A 17,993-nucleotide genomic window follows, 5' to 3' on the forward strand; every position below is an offset into this window, starting at 1 on the left:
AATGGAAAAGGTACCAGGAATCAACAGCAGAACAAGTAGTAATAGCTGTTATATATCCACTTAAAGGAAGTATCTTACAAATGTCAATCAGTAAATTTTCATCCTTATGGGTTGCTAAGAGTATTTGCTAACATTACTTTTTTGTCCTTTAACTTGCTGAAGATATCAACAGTACTAATCAGAAATAACTTTCCTTTATAGCTGCCAATGCACGTTTGCTCAATCAGAATTTAATTGACATATGCATTTTTTTAAAGTGTTTTCGACAACAGAATCAATTATTTTGAATTTGTGAAGGAATAATTTTGTACAAACATTAATTCCAGCTCTTATGATGATTTGTTTGCCTTTGTAAGCTTCTTGCGATGTATACATGTGCATACACAAATGTAGTTCTGCTTAAATTATCACACGTAATTCTCAATAGACGACCGTTTGACACTAAAAAAATCAGTCTATATGATGCAACAATCTATTTACCTGGATACATCATCAGTTAAATTCATTTATTTAAAATTTTCATTGTTATTGTTGATAATTCTAGTAAGAATAAAGTTACTAAACACACAACACAACATGCGACGATTTCAGCTATGAAGAATACATGTATACTAAACACATTAAAGCTTATTAGTATAGAAGGGTAATCAATATCTGAGACTGGCTGACTGCAAATTTTGACAGGTGTCTTATCGACGAAGAAACTAAAATACGGAACAATTAATATTTTGTATACGCCGCACACATTCGCGAACAGCATTATGAAGTTCATTAAAAGACGAAAACTTACGTTCCCGAAGACGCTTCTTCATTTTGTTGTATTTTGACAGCTATTTTATCGACTGGGAAACTAATGGACAGTTATTTTATCGACTGGGAAATATGGAACAATCATCTTTTGGTATATGTCTCACACATTCACAAAGAGCATTACGAAGTTCGTTAAAGCATGAAAATTTACGTTCCCGAAGAGGTTTCTTCATTGTGCTGACGACTAAGGTACAAGGAATATGGAGGATGGTGTAGGACTATAAATCGTTTCTTTTTAAATATTTACGTCACTTGGCTTGTGTGTGTTCATGCCACGCAGCATCAACGCTCCACTTGCCCACTTATCTTATCTTCTCAATTGTATTCTGTGTCGCAGCAGTGTATCACAATACGCAGCAATATTCACCATGTGATTCGTAAGAAGCCATTTAGTAACCATTATTCCCCTTTGTCCCAGAAAACAATCCATTTGCTAACCAGCAGAAGATGTGACACGGTCGCTTTCTGGGGTCGGAACTGCCATAATATTTCCACTGCTTCGATTAGCTCTTGAACTCAGATGTGATTAGTAACGACTCATTGTTACTAATAAATCTATAGAAGAACTGTTCTGTATCCCAGAATTTCATTACACATAGCTCTTGTTCAAGTGCTAAATTTCGGACCACCCAATATTCTTTTTCTTTTTTAGTTTCAATTCTCACGCAATAGTTCACACGCAATTCTCAGATATTCCAATTCCTGATACTATCTCGTCTATTGTTTCACGTTTGTCATTCATGACAATGTTATTTACAATTTCAGTCATTCCAAGAATTCTTGCACGACGCAACTTTACAGAGCTCGTTCCTGTGAGAGCTGACTCATATCCACTCTTAAAATGTTCAATCTACCAGGACATCGTGCACGGTTTGGACCTGAATCACTACACACAATCTTCCGTGGATGTCCAGCACTGATGTACAGAAACAGACCGTCAATTTTTAAATTTATTTAATTTTTCTCTTTGTACTTTCGCTGTATATCTATTCTTGATCTATTTCATTCATTTGAATTTCTATTATTGTCATATAATTGGTTCTCATCACATTATACACATGCCATCACAAATCACTCCTCTGCGTAGTATACACGTATCACTACTACTTTAAAACTATGGTTCTATTGAGTTTGTCGAGCAAACATACACTTACTTCTTCGATCTATATATAATGACACATGTACATCATGTGACCAAGGGCTTGTGTGGCATATTTTCTCAATTAATATTAAAACTGGAAGTGTTAGTAGATTTATACCACTTCGGATTATAGTAGAGAGATTAGTGTGTAGATGGAATATAGTCTTGGGACGCTTAATTGATTGCAGAAAACAAATTGCTATCTACGACCGATTTTACTCTATAGGGATCACCATTAAAACCGGAAGTGGTCGATTTTCTGCCACAGAAAAGCGTTTTTCACTATCTATTAGGTCTTTATTCTACGATGATCAACGTTAAACCCAAAAGTGGTTTATATCTGAAACTTCCGATTTGAATAGGCGATTAAGACAAAGATAATGCCCATTCTAGAGCGCTAAAGCAATTTCTTAAAAAAAAAAAAAGTCTAGCTCTCTCTTATTATTTTTGGTCTGTGTAAATCATTACTGAAACCGAAAATTGTAGGACTTTTACTGCTTCCGGTTTTAGTAAAGAGTAAAGGATATAGATGAAATGTATTCTTGGTGTTTAATCGATTGCAGAAAATCACTTCTTCATATACATATATTACCATTTTTGCTCTATAATGATCAACGTCAACACCGGTAATTGTTTACTTTTATTACTGCCGGTTTGATTATTACCTACGTAATCGAACTCGATTTTTAACTTTTGGGGTGCGCGGTGGCTCAGTGGTAGAGCGTTCACCTCCTGGTGCTTGGGGTCCCTGGTTCGATCCCAGCTCGCGCCGTGTGGACTTTGTGGTGGACAAACCGTGCTCGTGGGTTTTCTCGGGGTTCTCCCGTTTCCTCCCACTTTCTTCATTCCACCATTTCATTCATTTCTCATAATCACCGTCTCCTTTAGCCTAACCGGCATAAGCGTGGGACGTAAAACTTAAAGATTTCATTTCATTTTTTCGATTCCTAACTTTTGACCCTCCACATACTGAATAAATTTGGTGGTGATCCGTCAAGTAATCCTCGAGATGGTTTTGTCTTGCAGACGGACGGACACACGGACAGGATAAATATATAACAGAGTTTTGGTAAGTCAATCTCCTAAACAAGGATTTGTTCCTAATTGTAATACTTTTGTCTACAAAATAACATTTGTTCTTTGTTTCTATCCTCATGAAGATTCGAAAAAAAAATCTAGAGGAGGGAAAAGTTATTCGTACCAGGGATCAAAATGATCTTCTTCGAGAAGGCATACATTTTTGTCAGTGGGATATCTCAGGCATCACCCTGTTAATACACACACTAGAAGGAATAAACGGTTTAACCTATTTTAGTATAATCTATGTACTCTTACAAAAAAAAAAAAAAAAAAAAAAAAAAAAAAAAAAAAAAAAAAAAGCTCCGATTATTTATTTCCTTGGTGTTTGGGAAATCGTAGAATACAAATGGCAATCAGTTAGCGATTTCCTAAAGAATTATTTCTTTTGAAGAAGGAAGGAAATAAATAAAAGCACTCAGTGGGATTCGAACCTGGTTCAAAAGTTTTGAACATCAACGGAAAGAAAGAACAAAACACGCACAGCTGTCGTAACAAACTGTGGAACTCTCTTTCAGTTGTATTGATAGTGAGGGAACTTCTTAAAATCTTTTTTGTTTTTTTACGATTTTTTTAAAGTTGAAAAATGCGTTTTTTTTTTTTTTTTTTTAATGAAACAAAGATTTCTGCATTTGCCAAGATTCTATAACTAACGTTACATTAAGCAATGAAGTAGGATTTGAATATTCCAAACAGCAAGCAACAAGGTGCTGTGGGAAGTCTTCACTTTTCTTTTTATGACTTCTTCTGTTACTTAAGAGTGCATTGTTGTCAAACTCACAATTTTAAGGGGCTTAGAAAAATTCAGGCGCACAATTATATTTTGGAGAAGTCTACATGATTTTCAAGATATAAAGATCGTAACGAAAGAAGTTTTTTCTTGTATGATTCAGTTGCTATATCACTCATGCGGATGCTGTGCAGTACGTTGATAGGTTTCCCATTCAAACTAAATAATCGAATTTTCGGTTTTCATGGTTCAAAAATGTACAATTTCACGGTCGATTTTTTTTAAAGCTTTATTGAACGCACAACGCCGATAAAAAAACACTCGGTGCTGGACAAAAGCATAGGGGAGACCCAAGACGCGGTGCAACGTGGCGGTTGGTAAGTTGCAGTGAATAATTCAACTTTACGAGGTTAACCGTACATACAAGAAATGGGGGAATAGTTTTTTTTTTTTTTTTTAATCTTTCGACTTTATCTTCTTTTAATAAGTGTTTTCTATTAATTTAAAACCTAGATTTCGATACTGAAATTGGAAGGTTTGATAACGAAATTTATGGTTTATTCCAGGTTTTTTCATCGTATGCGAAATCCATGGCTTATTCATGGTTCGGTGGGGACCCTGGTTGAGGTTATATATGACAATTCAATGCAATGTGACAATGTTACGACGTTACCGTGTGTCAAAAGAAACATCATTTTGGTCTAATTTTGGGTTATTCAATTCATACTAGAGGTATTTATTATAGTAATCTGGTGTAGCAAGAGATCAGGTACTTGATTTCCCGAAGCTGTCATCTAGAGTAGTGAGAGTTCGGTAGTTTTATGGCTATATGATCTAACCATAATATTAATTTAACACCAGAGGATGACACGCATAACTGATAATCGACCGGTAGGATGTCATCTTAGCTGTAGACATGAGGTTGACGTTCATAGCATCAACGCGAGATAAGCAAAGGCTGCAATTTTCCCAGTGCTGCGTAGAATATCACCTAGCATCGATCTGCAAAATAAACACCAATCACTACTCGTACCAAATTACATCATAGTTGCACTGTTAAAACGCAAGGTTACTTTCATTCAATATCGACTAAGAATCGCATTTAAAGTATACTCGTTTTTGTTCGTTATTGAGGATTGAAAGCCAATATGAACCTTTTCCATCCTCTCCGAGAAGTTGCACAAAAGATTAATAAATGTCCATTCATTAACAAGATGTTTCAAATACAATGAGTTTCCTAATATTAAAAACTACTGCAATGATTCAGAGGAAGAATCTAATTTCTTTCAAGCTGGTGTTTTCGAGTTCTGCTTAAGCAATGATTATAGTAATAAATAACACACTGATAGTAAGTTACTGACTTCTCTTTTTTGAGTCCATTTTCCTTTTCAGAACAACTGAATCAGTCTGGGAAAGGCTAACGGCAGGTTGTTGTATCTTAAAAATATGTCAGCAGAAGGAAATTGGCAATGAGTACTCCGTGGAACTATTTTATGAACTATCTCGTCTAATGAAAGTAAGTGCAATCATTAAAAATATGAAGTTGAACATAGTTATGAACTTATTTTTAAAACAAATCAAGTAGTATTTCTCTCAATATATATATATATATATAAATAAAATAAACTCAAAACCAACAAATATCTGAATTGCACACACAGGATTATTAAATTGGAAGACGCTAGGAAAAATGTTGAAGAATTTTCAGTTTTAAAAGAGAACTACAATATTTCATGTCCTATGTAAAAATATTCTAAAAAAGAACAGGTAAATGAAGCCAAGAAAATATAAACATTAAAAACAATGTGAAACATTGATGGGTATAATAAAATCAGTTTTATACAGGCGATCTTTTTTTTATATATATAAAGACTGATATACAAATAGTAAAAGAAAACAACCTACATAACTGGAAAGAGATTCGAATCGGTTTCGCCTTACCGTGCCGATGCGTTAACCACTATGCTACCTAGTCCACTCTCTGAACAGTCATACATTCTATCACTTGCGGAAAAACACCTTTTAGTACTTTTCTTTGTGGTACAAATAAATTAATACAGACAACTTAATGTTCAATAGTAGAATACTAATCCACGTCCAAAACTGCGAGTGAGAGATCTTCACGATTTAGCTAAGTTATCATGCATGTTTCAGAGTTTCTAAAAGATCACCATATATTAATACTGGAGTTTCATTGTATTCTTGTAATTTTCGCGAAGCGGTCATAAAATTCGTACTATTAGGAGAAAAAAAAAAAAAAAAAACGAAGTGCACGAGCTCTTCTTTATATAATCCATCACCCAAAAATCGGTGTTTTGGGTGTTGAAGAAAAGTTCTACTTCGGAAACGCATGTTCGTTGTCTGAAATTTCTACCATGAAGCACGAAGTTAAGAAAGAAGAAGAGGGCATTTTGGTGCCAGATAGGGGAGTGTAGTGGATGATATAGCATTGACTACCAGACTCTAGACTCGTTTCCTCAGCATTTCAGGACATCTATGATAATACTCTGTAACTTAGCGAGGAGATCGTGATAATACTTCTCGCTATAATTAGCCATGGTAACACCAGGAAGGCCCCAGAAAACTCTTAAGCATACTTTCGTGTCGTAGATGACTGCTGCATTTTTTTGTTGAAGGGGGAAGGGAAAGCCAAGGAAGATGTGTGCTTCCGTTGTTTACTCATTGCCTTTGTTTCTGCGCCGTAGTGACATACCCAACAATCATCCATGATTCAGCAATAGTCTCCAAAGAAATCACCCATATGGTATCTATTCACACCCTAAAAAGAAGAGTATAGACGTACTAGAGAAGTGTAATTTCGGAATCTATTGGGCAAACACTTCTGTCATATAAAAGTTCTTGGGAAGATGTGTATAAACCAGTGCCCATTCGCCTTCGGCATGATCTTGTTCATAGTCACTGGCTTTTCTGGATATACTTCGCAGGCAGATACATATAGTAGTAGGACGCAATGGTCAACACTACCATTCTTATTCAATTATTCCAACGGTTGAATGAAGAAGTTGTTGCCAGTATAGAAGAAATCTGCGTCAAGTGCCTGAAGCCACGTTGTGATAGCTTACTGAACTCCATATCGGTTGTGAATTGGTTGGCTTCTTCAAGAGTCTGAAGCCTATACCAGAAGGGACGGTGGGTATTCCGTGAGTAGCTCAATAGTGCGTTGCTAATCTTGCACAACAATTCTGTTATCGAACTCGAGTCCATCAAAACTACACCCGTTTCCGAGACATGGCATTAGCGCATACACCTCAACAAGTTGGCATTAAATTCTGCTGGTGATGTACCCTTCAGACGCGAAAATCTGATCACAGTATACACTTCCACATTTTGACCATGTTAACGTGAATACGAAGTTCTTCCAACTGATATTATGAGGGTCTGACGCAACATCTGTGGCAAAGCAGTGGTTACCTACTGCAACCTGATGGCAGGGGAAATATACTTGAGAGGTCTTTTTACTTTACTTTTGAATCATCTTCATATATTTGCGAAAGAAATAAAACCATTTTGTTTTAATCTTTATGAATGACTCCTCGTATATATGCGAACTGGTAAAACAATTTTGTTTTGAATTTTATAAGTCATCCTCTATATATGTGAAAATGGTGAAAATTTTGTTTTGAATTCTATTGCACGTTATACAACTACTTTGGAACTTCATCAAAAATTGATTGAAGCATTTTAAATTAATTTTGCTTTAGGACGAAGAACCTGAAGTAAGAAAAACATTTGCTCTTAAGTTGCATAAAGGATTATACCTAAAATACCCTTATGATTGTTTGCCTACTGAGTTCATGGGATATTATGCATTTGGCGCACTGGAAACTGATCTGGATGCAAAAGAAAAGATACACCAATACTTGGTTGCAGATATTGCTAAAAGAAAAGAAACTGTCAGAGAAGTCTTGGACTCGGAAAACGACGGTAAGTTGAAAATTGAATCTCGACCTCCAAACCTATTTAGTAATTTTTTTGTTTCTTTAAACCCCTTATTTTCTAGTTAATTAAAGATGTAGATTTTAATAACTTTCCATATTTTCAAACTCAACGGATTCAATTGAAAATAAAGTATTACTTAACATAATATCTAGATCAGAATTTAATGAAGTAGTTACAAAAACCCAAATAAATAAATAAAATAAACTCTGCAACATATTTATATGACTTTCTAAATTATATTATTACAACAAACATGTTATTTTTAAGCATACAGCAACTGAATATGAATATCATTGGATGGGATTAGGAAAACTAGGTTGTTCTTGCATATAATAAATTTGTTAACATTGTGCTTTTTTATATTAATTATTAAGTTTGTAAATCGGTGTTGTTTTCAGAGCTCACAAACAATGAGCACTTTTCTTACACGTCCTGTAACTCTTTGTCTTTAGTAGTAGTAGTAGTAGTAGTAGTAGTAGTAGTAGTAGTACTACTACTACTACTACTACTACTAATAATAATAATAATAAAGGTATTTCTGAATGATGATCTGGTCTTTATCATAAATACTACTATACACATATTTTATGGCGATATTATAAGAGTATCTAATATATTTTCATTGTACAGCAAATAATATTCTCTGCTTACCAAAATTACATTAAAACCTTATTTTTAATTATTTATTATTATTTTGTGCTCTCGTAATTTCACTGTGAGAAGAGACACTCTAATATACAGGGTGTATCAGAAATCTGCGGCCATAGGCCAACTCCGTTATGAATAAAGATACGAAAAAATGAAAAGTTGTTGCAAACAGGTTATTTTCCGTCTAAAAGTGCGACATTTTTCCGATCGCACCCAGTGTTAAAGCCCTAATATTAAATGGAAAATCAACGTTACCAATTCAGCAGGCTGTTCCTAACAGTGCTGATTTTAAGAGTTTTAGGTTCCCTCACATACCAATATGCACTCTCCTTGTATCATTTTTGCATACTCTTATGCTCCGTTGGAACAGCGTGCCGGAACTGGAAACGTTTTTTCATCTAGCTGGGGAAGGGAGCTTTACCAGTGTGGAGCCCAAACGACTGGTGCGATTGGAAACATTCCACCAGTTTAGACTAAAATTCACTTATTTCCAACAACTTTCCTCCTCCTTTATTTTTGGATCAGAAGACCCAATATATTTCGACCAAAAATTTTCTTGCAGGCCTTATATGTGGAGAACTACATATAGTGTAGCCAAACCCAAACTACCACTTAACTCAGTATGATGTGCTTATTCCGTAGAAAATAAGAAAACTCGATTTAGGGACCGTTCAAAAATTTTGTTGCCCCTGATCCAAAAACCAATTATTGGCCAATATCGCAATCTTTTGGTCCATTTTTTTAAAAATCATTCATAAAATTCTTGTTTTCGCATCTTTAATCATAACGGAGTTCGTCTAGGGCCCGGACTTTTCACACACTCGGTCCAATTGTAAGAGGATAAAGAGCAGGATGTAGTGAAAATTTCTTGTTGTGTGTGTTTGTATTCTTGGTATATACAGGTAGATTTATCTGATTTTTTTTTTTAACAAAGAAAAAATACACAAACGAGATTTCACACAAGTTTAAATAATCAATGTTTCGTACTTTTTTCCTCAGGCATAACTGAAATTGACCACTGATTTCTTTGTCCGTATGCTTTTTTCCAGATAATATGGCGAAACTGAGGAATGAATTGTATCACGTGCTACCTGAAAACATGTTAGCATATGCAATACTAATATTGGCACATGATCCTAACTTTACAAAATATGATGACAATGAACAACTACATCTTATAAGTGATTGTTTATGGTTTGTTCTTGACACCTTGATAATGAACGATGAATACAGTGTGGCAATTTGTACAGCTCTACTTCGGAAGATAAAGCAGTGCAAAGATGCAGTCAGTCCAGAGGAGGAAGCTATTAACATTGTAAGCCATACTCGTGTTTGTGTATATATATATATATATATATATATGAGTGTTTGTTAACACGCAAGAACTTTGAAACACGTTTTAAAAGTATTTCCTTCTAATTTGAATGCAAGTAATTCCAGCTCTTAACTCTTTTATCGATTAGTAAGGGAAGTGTAGGCAAAACGTGTTCTGTACTGTCTTTGGAAGATATCTGTACTGTACCTTTGAAAGATATCTGTACTGTACTTTCTGATTACTTCCAATCGGATTGTATTAACATGGCAGGCAATATCTATATATGTTGGAGGAATCAGATAGTAACAGTAAAGACAGGGTTCTTCAGTGAAAACAGTACACAACACTTTCTGCCTTAACCTACTCTTACAGGGCTGTTAATGAACACTGAAGTTGTTAACTCTTATGATCTATGATAATTATGCCCATTATATTAGTAGACACAGTCCTAAACGTGGATTCATTTTTACTTCTTATATACATAGATAATAGTTAACAAATGGGAATATTCCACATACATTGCAATATATTGCACTGGATTACCAAAATACATCACAATATCTGGTGTCGCAGTATCGTTCCTTCCCAAGTTGAGCTCGAAAGACGTTACTATTTATATCTTGTCTCGAAGAGATTCGGTATATTTTTGAGCGTTTCGTTCTGGAAATTATTTCCGTTTTCAGGATAAGATAGTCACCATGCTTAGAAAAAGCATAAATGAAGTATTGGTATAGACTAGGACAGGACAAACTAAGAATCATACTTGGGGAACATTATCCACGCCACCCTCACGAGGTGATTGTTTGCTAGATTTGAGTAGTCATGCATTTTTTGAATCTTTGTTCTATTCTAGGTATTTTGATTCTTTTATGTATGTAGGCCAATTACCGCCTAAGTTACGAATATTTCAAAGTAATTACAGTAAACTCGCAATTATCCGCGGTCAGTCTTGCCATTTTTCTTCATTTTTGCAAAATTTTATTTAAAAAATTACAACCAGTGTTTTAACATGAAAAACCAAATTGACCGATTTTTTGGTTTAAAAAAATTAATAAAATAAATAGTAAACCAGCACCGCGGAATTGGGTGGTGTGGCAACCGCAGATAATCCGCAAAATACAAGAAAAATGACAAATCAATACAAAAACACTTTTGAACAATTTTTATTTACAGTAGGGACCTACACATACAATTATGATTTAATAAAGAGTAGTTCTCGTTTACTATGTATGAAATCTTTTATATATATATATGGATTAGTACCAACGGATTAGTATACTGTATAGTCTTAATTCAGATATAATATGTTAGAAACAATTAACAAGGTAGCATGGAAGGAATTGTGGAAGTGAATTACTGTTTTTATATTTAAATGACTCCATTTCACCATTTGCTCATGTGACAGGAAAAAAACAGGGAGGAGGGGGGGGCGAGATTTCAGTCTGGATGACCTGTCGTGAGATTCTACCTCTGCTACTGTTCACAGGTCATTTTTAGTGTAATAAGGTCCTAAATTAACCAATTTACCTTGATTCAACGATTACCCATTTATGATACAATCCATGACTTGTAGTCTTTTCTTCCGTATCTTCTATTATGTCTCTCAGGTATATAGTTCCTTCCAAAACAGTTATAGCTACTTCTTTCCCTAGTTAATTACTAGTTTTCATTCCTCTAATGTGATATGTCCGTTCCGTGTTCCTATTCTAATTCTTTCGCTCTTGTCGTTTCGGCTTTCCCACGTCGTTACTCTCCCGTCTAATAGATTTTCTTAAGACACCTCCCTCCTGTAAATCTGATGCGGGGATATTTAAACTTCGGATTTTTTTTTCTCTACGAAAGATCACTGTCTATATCTTCCTATCTTCGGGATCACAGAAAGTGTGACAGTTTTTCAGCTGCTTTCCCCACCATATTATTCCAGCCGTTAAAACCATGCCTAGGATAATGTCGAAGTTGCTGTACGAATCACTATGATTGAAACCAATTTGACTACTGGAAGAACTGCTGCCTTCTTTCGGTATACGCTTTGTATGACTTAGGACCAATCTATTTTGGGCGAGCCTGTTGCTAGCGGTCTAGTGTCGTTATATCTTTTACTGCAGTGCACAGTTCGGAATTGAATCCGTGTCTAACGTACTAGGTATGTACTAACCTGAGGTAGTATTGATAACCATTTACAATCACGGAACCCTATATAATTAATGTATTATGTATTTTAGCGAATATTTGCAATTAGAAACCAGTGTATCTGATGAAAGTAATGTCTAGTAAAAGAATTAATAAAGTGTACGTATTTCTTCCTTTTCTTCCAGAAATTGTGGTGTGTTTGCGACTTAGCAATGAATATCATTATAAGTAATAGTACTGCAAGTACAAGCGGAACATCATTGAATATAAAACCTTGGATTTGGTCTAAATATTTCAAACGTCCTGACAATCCTAAATTTCAAAACAACAAAGTTTACCTCCCTGAAGATTTTTTTACTTCAAGGACACTGAAGTCTAAACGAAGAGGGAGAAAAAGGACACATTCACCGTAGAATTTACTTTACAAAGAGAAAATGTGTAACGAAAAAATAAAAGTATTTGAAATTTTGTATGCGTATATATATTTCAATGTACTGACACCATATATTTCATTGTATGTGAATATACAGGGTGGGCCATTTTAATTAATCCACGGAAATATCTGAAAAATGATAAAACATAGAAGAAATGTTTGAAGTAAACGTTATATATTGCTAAGGGGGAAAACCATTTCCGCCAAAAGTACCCCTCCCCACCACCCGGAAATGGGGGTAACGGGGGGTAACTTTGAGATGTCAAATGGGAACATGGGTCGAGTAATACCTCGTTCGAAAGGTCTTGGAAAACTAAGTAATGCTGTAACAAAATTTGTTTCATATGGAGCACCAGTTTCAAAATGGCCGCCATGATATAGTTCGGAAACTCCAGTAGGCGTAGTATGAAAACCATGGAAGGTAAATGGATGGAAAAAAATTGAAATACTAAATATCATAGGGCATATCGAACGATGTGACCCCTGCGATCCCAGCGGCTTCCCTGAAGGGATCTTGTGAGCTAACTTCAAAATTTCAATGTCCAACCGGACAACGGTTCGGGCGTACGCTTGACCTACCCAATGCTGTTTGGAAGGCAGACTTCAGGGATAGAGAATTAGTGCACTCAGTTAATGCGGATGGCCACAGTCAAGGGCGCCCATAAGGGGGGCTCTCCCCCCTAGAGGAAATTGTGCTTCGGAATATCGAAAACTCAATAGAATTTTTAGAATAGCTACAGCAAAATTTGAAACTATATTTGAAATGTCGCTTTTTTTGCCTCCCTTGGAAACCACAACATGGGCGCCCTTGGCCACAGTTACATTTTGATTAACTATTAGCACTCATGTCATATTGTGAGCTTGAGGGACGAAACAGTGTGTACGTATATCCCCGAAATGCTTTCCGAATAACCAGCACGCATTGCATAAAAGTTTCTGTGGCGACGGAGATTAGCAAATTCACACGTTTGTAAGTTCCGCAACTGCATTATTCGACAACTTCTTCCGTATAACGTTCCTTCTGTTTTCGCATCAAATCATACTTAGCCATACAAATATGCGTTACCATTCAAATAAAATTTCACCTTTTTTTAGTCACTACAGCGGCATCCTTACAAACAAATGTTTCAACCATACCATACCTATTTGTAAGGTAGCCTTAATTTGCGAATTAAAGTAGAGTTCTCATTTGAACTTTCACTGTTACTTTCCACCCCACTCACATACAGAGCACAGGAAAAGATTATTTTGCAGGACTTGGATATCTCTCTATACATTATGGCAATTTTACTCTAACATTTTTATTGTATCATTCTCGAGCCTTGGAACGCCTCCGTGGTTTTCCTATTTAATTTTCGTTATTTTCATTTATCTCTACCCGTATTCATACTATGGGCACTAGACGTTTTCTTAGACACATCCACCATGTCTTGACGATCATTTTGAAAACGGTGTCTCATGTCGAAAATATTCTTACAGAAGCTGTTTGATATTCATTTGTCTATGTAACATGATGTTACTCGCTTCAAGTTGCTATTTGAAATTTTCAAGTTGGCCCCGGATACCTTTCAGTGGAGTCAGCCCGACAACACCTCTCGATGTGCCTTACGTCAGTTACCTACTCCAGTTTTTCTTCTGTTGATTTATCTCCAATCGCTTTCATACTACGGATACTAAACCTTTTCTCTGACACTGATACTATGTTTCGGCGGCCTTTTGAGAACACTGCCATTTCACCTCAATCGTTTTCTCCTGCAAGATGTTTGATTTTGCAAGATTTATCGAACGAGGTACCACTCGACTCATGTTACTATTTGAAATCTTGAAGTTAGCCCCCAAGACCCCTTCAGGAGGCCACTGGGATCACAGGGACCACACCATTCGATATGCCCAATGATATTTACGTATTTCAATTTTGTTCCATTCATTTACCTCCCATGGTTTTCATACTACGGCTACTGGAGTTTCCGAACTATATCATGGCGGCCATTTTGAAACTGGTGCTCCATATGAAACAAATTTTGATGCAGCGTTACTTAGTTTTCCAAGACCTTTCGAACGAGGTATTACTCGACCCATGTTCCTATTTAACATTTCAAAGTTACCCCCGTTACCTCCATTTCCGGGTGGTGGGGAGGGGTACTTTTGGCGGAAATGGTTTTCCCCCTTAGCAATATATAACGTGTACTTCAAACATTTCTTCTATGTTTTATCATTTTTCAGATATTTCCGTGGATTAATTAAAATGGCCCACCCTGTATATTTACTTGTATCTGACACCATTCCTTTCGCGGCCTTTTAGTGGTTCGCGTGTCATGTTCCCTTGGTACGCTAACTTAGGCCTTCATACGAAGCGAACATCGCACTCAAATCCATTATAAAATCATACATGGCAAGATCAAACCAGCCTCAAAAAACACTGAATGGGATACGAACTTCATACCTTTACGCTGACATGTATCCTTGTTTGTCTACCATCAACTGATAAAGGGGTCCAGGGATCTGAGTACACTTCCACTTATCGACTTATTCAATAACCACTACCAAACATCATAAAGAAGCAAGTAGGTCTACTACACTACTGGAAATTCTTATAATATTAAAACATTACTCAGAATCATTACTATGGTATTTTCATTTCGAATCTGCGCTTCAAGGTTACAGCATCGTCTCCCACACGGTCACCTATTCCCCTCCAAACACAACATATACAAACAGTGTTGCCAATGGAACTATTTAATAGCGAAAGGAAGAAAGTTTTGATTCTTAACAATATAACGATGAAGCAGGTGTTTAAACCCAACAACTATGAAAGTAACTAACTTTAAGTAAATAAGAGATCAACTTACGTAATACAGAAGTACAAATGTTAGAGCAAAATATCTTCATTATCTTCGCAATCCTCATCTGCACTGGTATCCGTACTATCGTCTCCACTTTCATCTCGCAGATGAATAATAATTCTTTCTATTCGTTCGTCTCGCAATCCTTCTTTTATGAAGTCTTCATCTTGCAGAGCTTCTGCATGACGAACACAGTTCTTCCAGTCTTCCACAGCCACTCGATTGATGGCATCTTCAAGTAACTTCCGTACGTCTTTGATTTTAAAAGTACTGTTTTTATCGGCCACCTCACTTTTTATTTGGAACCATATGAGTTCAATTTCATTATATTCGCAATGGTATGGTGGCAGCCATACTACTTCATGTCCCATTTCCAAAACTAATTGGTCAAGTTCATATTTTCTGAGGTTATCACTGTGTTGCTTAACGATAGACAGTAATTCTGCATTTGTGTGTGATGGATTATGAGGTGTATTATTTCTTTCCAACCACGACGCAATGTCCGCTTTTCTGGAGTTAGTGGTACGAACTTTATCTACAAGCATCGAGTAATAACTTGCATTATCCATCACTATTACGCACCCCTCTTCCAAACCCCTAAGGAGGTCTGTAAACCATTCTCTGAACAAATTGTTGTTCATTTCGTGATGATAGTCACCTGATTTTTTCGACTGAAATACTAAACCCACCCCTTTTATAAAACCATGCTTTGCTGAACCTGCATGACATACAATTAACCGAGACCCTTTTCCGACAGGAACCTTTAGGCCACCATTTCTTTTAGAATCCTGCCAAATAAATTTTCTGGCATGATTCTGGTTAACCCATGTTTCATCCAGGTATACAATAGGACGTGGATTATTTTCTTTTCTGATGGCAGCTATTTTCCCTAAAAACGCAGCCCGTAATGTAACTGTCTTTCCTCCATTAGGAAACGCCTACCGTCATTACATTTCTTGTATGACCCAAGTTTTTGTACAATTTTATGTAAGGAGGTAATGCTTCCAGAATAATCTATTTTCTCCCTTAATACGTCTTCAATTTTCTGAGGGTGGGATATTCACCTTTATCACAAAATTCATGAACAGAGCGCCGAACATCTTTCTGGAAGTCATCCAACCCTGTGACCTTCTTTTCCCGCAATATATTTTTCCTTGGAGAAGAAAAAAATGGACCCGCACTCTCTGGGTTGGCAATGAGACTTTTTTTTTTCTGCTTCCTCACATATATTCTGCACAATCCGCAAAGATACTTCACACACCTCTGCAGTTCTTCGTTGTGCACCTCTGAAGAAATCACACATTCTTTCCTCGCAATTTTTCAGTATCTTAAAATATGTATAAACTTTGTATATCACATTCTTTGACTGTCGTCTCAGATCCCTCTTTACTGGTGGCATGTCAAAGAATATCTTCCTCAGACACTATTCAAATAAATAAACTGTTTCTCACTTGGAAGCGCACCATTCAAATAAGCGATTGTACACCGAGTAAGCGATTGTGCACCCTTCAATACGCACCCTACATCTAGCAAGTCTGTTACTGAACTATTACAAGTTGCTGTTCCCTCTGCCCATTTTTTCTAATACTGTAAGGGGAATGCATAGGAGTGGGGGTGAGAAAGGGGAAAGGGTGGATGTCCTTGAAGCGTAGATTGGAACTGAAAATAGTATAATAGATGCTATGAATCCATATTACTCAATTTTTTTTTTAACGCTTACCTAGCCTTGCCCGATAGTCTAGAGGTTAGCGTGTTCGATTTCACCTTAAACTGTACTTCCACGTCTTATATAAACTCGGCGCTCAAAAGATACGCTAAAAATTAACATATATCGTGAGAAAGATCGGTGGTAAATTTAATTAAGAATGCTTACCAATATACTTTATTTTCTTTTTAGTTTTGTTTTCGCAATTGCCATTCATGAATCAATATGTCGATAAGTGCAGCACCGCAGCCTCCTCAAACCGAGGGAAAATAGGCATTGTACCGTACATTTAGTTACAGACTGCTTTCCATATCCTTAACACATTATCTTATTTAAGCCAATGGCCACACGTTTCAACACTTTCACATAAAATACACTACTTAAACTAAATTTAAAAATATAAATAAAAGAAAAAGAAACAAAACGCAGCTACTGAGCGGGAGACCCGGGTTCGATTTCCAGCGGGAGCTTGTGAGATTCGGATCCGATGTTAAGCTGTAGGTCAACGTCTCATATAGCCTCGGTGTTGAATGGGACGTTGAACTCCAAGTCGATGGATTACTCTCGTACACATGAACAAAATTTTAAAAGATATTTTTACTTCGCAGCTGATAAACTACAATTAATAATATGCTTTATACGCTGCAAAGTTAAATACATATCATGAGAAGCAAATACTGTTTCAGTATAAGGAAGACCCATCCTGTTTCGAAGCGCAAGTATAAATACAATAAAACAAAACTACTAGGAGCATTGTCATTCATTTTGAAGAAAAATATTCAAATAGGTTAATTAAATTGATTGTACTTAAAGGTAAGTAAGCTGTTAGGGTATTTCGACTTATTAGTGTGATGAGCTAATTTTCCTCTCAGTTATATCTCATACTAATAGTTAGAAAGAGGAAACTGTATAGGACTGCTACTTTAACTTCTCATAGCTACCACTGATATCACAATAGAAAAAGAATGTTGAATCCCAAAATCATTAATTTCTAGCACTTCCGGTTTGAATCGAGGACTACTTTCGCTCCTAGGCTTATAAAGAAACTTTGTTTCCTGTCAGTTTCGTGCATTTTTAAAAAATACGTATCAGGTAGAAGGGAAAAAAAAAAAAAAGTAGGCATACGAAAAATATGGCAAATAAACCTTTAAACATTCTATTTTAAGATTAATACAATTTCCATCCATATTGTTCAGAAGGA

General features: G+C 36.0%; 2 protein-coding genes across 4 annotated transcripts in view; one reads left to right on the top strand and one right to left on the bottom strand.

Moving 5' to 3' along the window:
• The window catches only part of LOC145690341 (sister chromatid cohesion protein PDS5 homolog B-A-like), a 104,026-nt gene extending 91,747 nt beyond the window's left edge, over window positions 1-12,279 (top strand). For 2 of the 3 annotated variants that reach the window (XM_081765138.1, XM_081765139.1), the window contains 4 exons: window positions 5,151-5,274; window positions 7,481-7,703; window positions 9,416-9,681; window positions 11,997-12,279. In XM_081765138.1, coding sequence (XP_081621264.1) covers window positions 5,151-5,274; window positions 7,481-7,703; window positions 9,416-9,681; window positions 11,997-12,224 — 841 coding nt within the window. In that variant the 3' untranslated portion in view covers window positions 12,225-12,279. The remainder of the gene's footprint in view (window positions 1-5,150; window positions 5,275-7,480; window positions 7,704-9,415; window positions 9,682-11,996) is intronic. The other variant, XM_081765140.1, reaches the window with a different exon arrangement.
• A 2,834-nt stretch (window positions 12,280-15,113) lies between these two features.
• On the bottom strand, window positions 15,114-15,656 carry LOC145689287 (uncharacterized). The gene has a single exon (XM_081763427.1). It carries the CDS (start codon window positions 15,654-15,656, stop codon window positions 15,114-15,116), a length of 543 nt encoding a protein of 180 aa, XP_081619553.1.
• Window positions 15,657-17,993: the final 2,337 nt, after the last annotated feature.

The sequence above is a fragment of the Thermobia domestica genome, chromosome 7, assembly GCF_964235325.1.
Source record: "Thermobia domestica chromosome 7, izTheDome1.hap1.1, whole genome shotgun sequence".
Classification (NCBI taxonomy): domain Eukaryota; kingdom Metazoa; phylum Arthropoda; class Insecta; order Zygentoma; family Lepismatidae; genus Thermobia; species Thermobia domestica.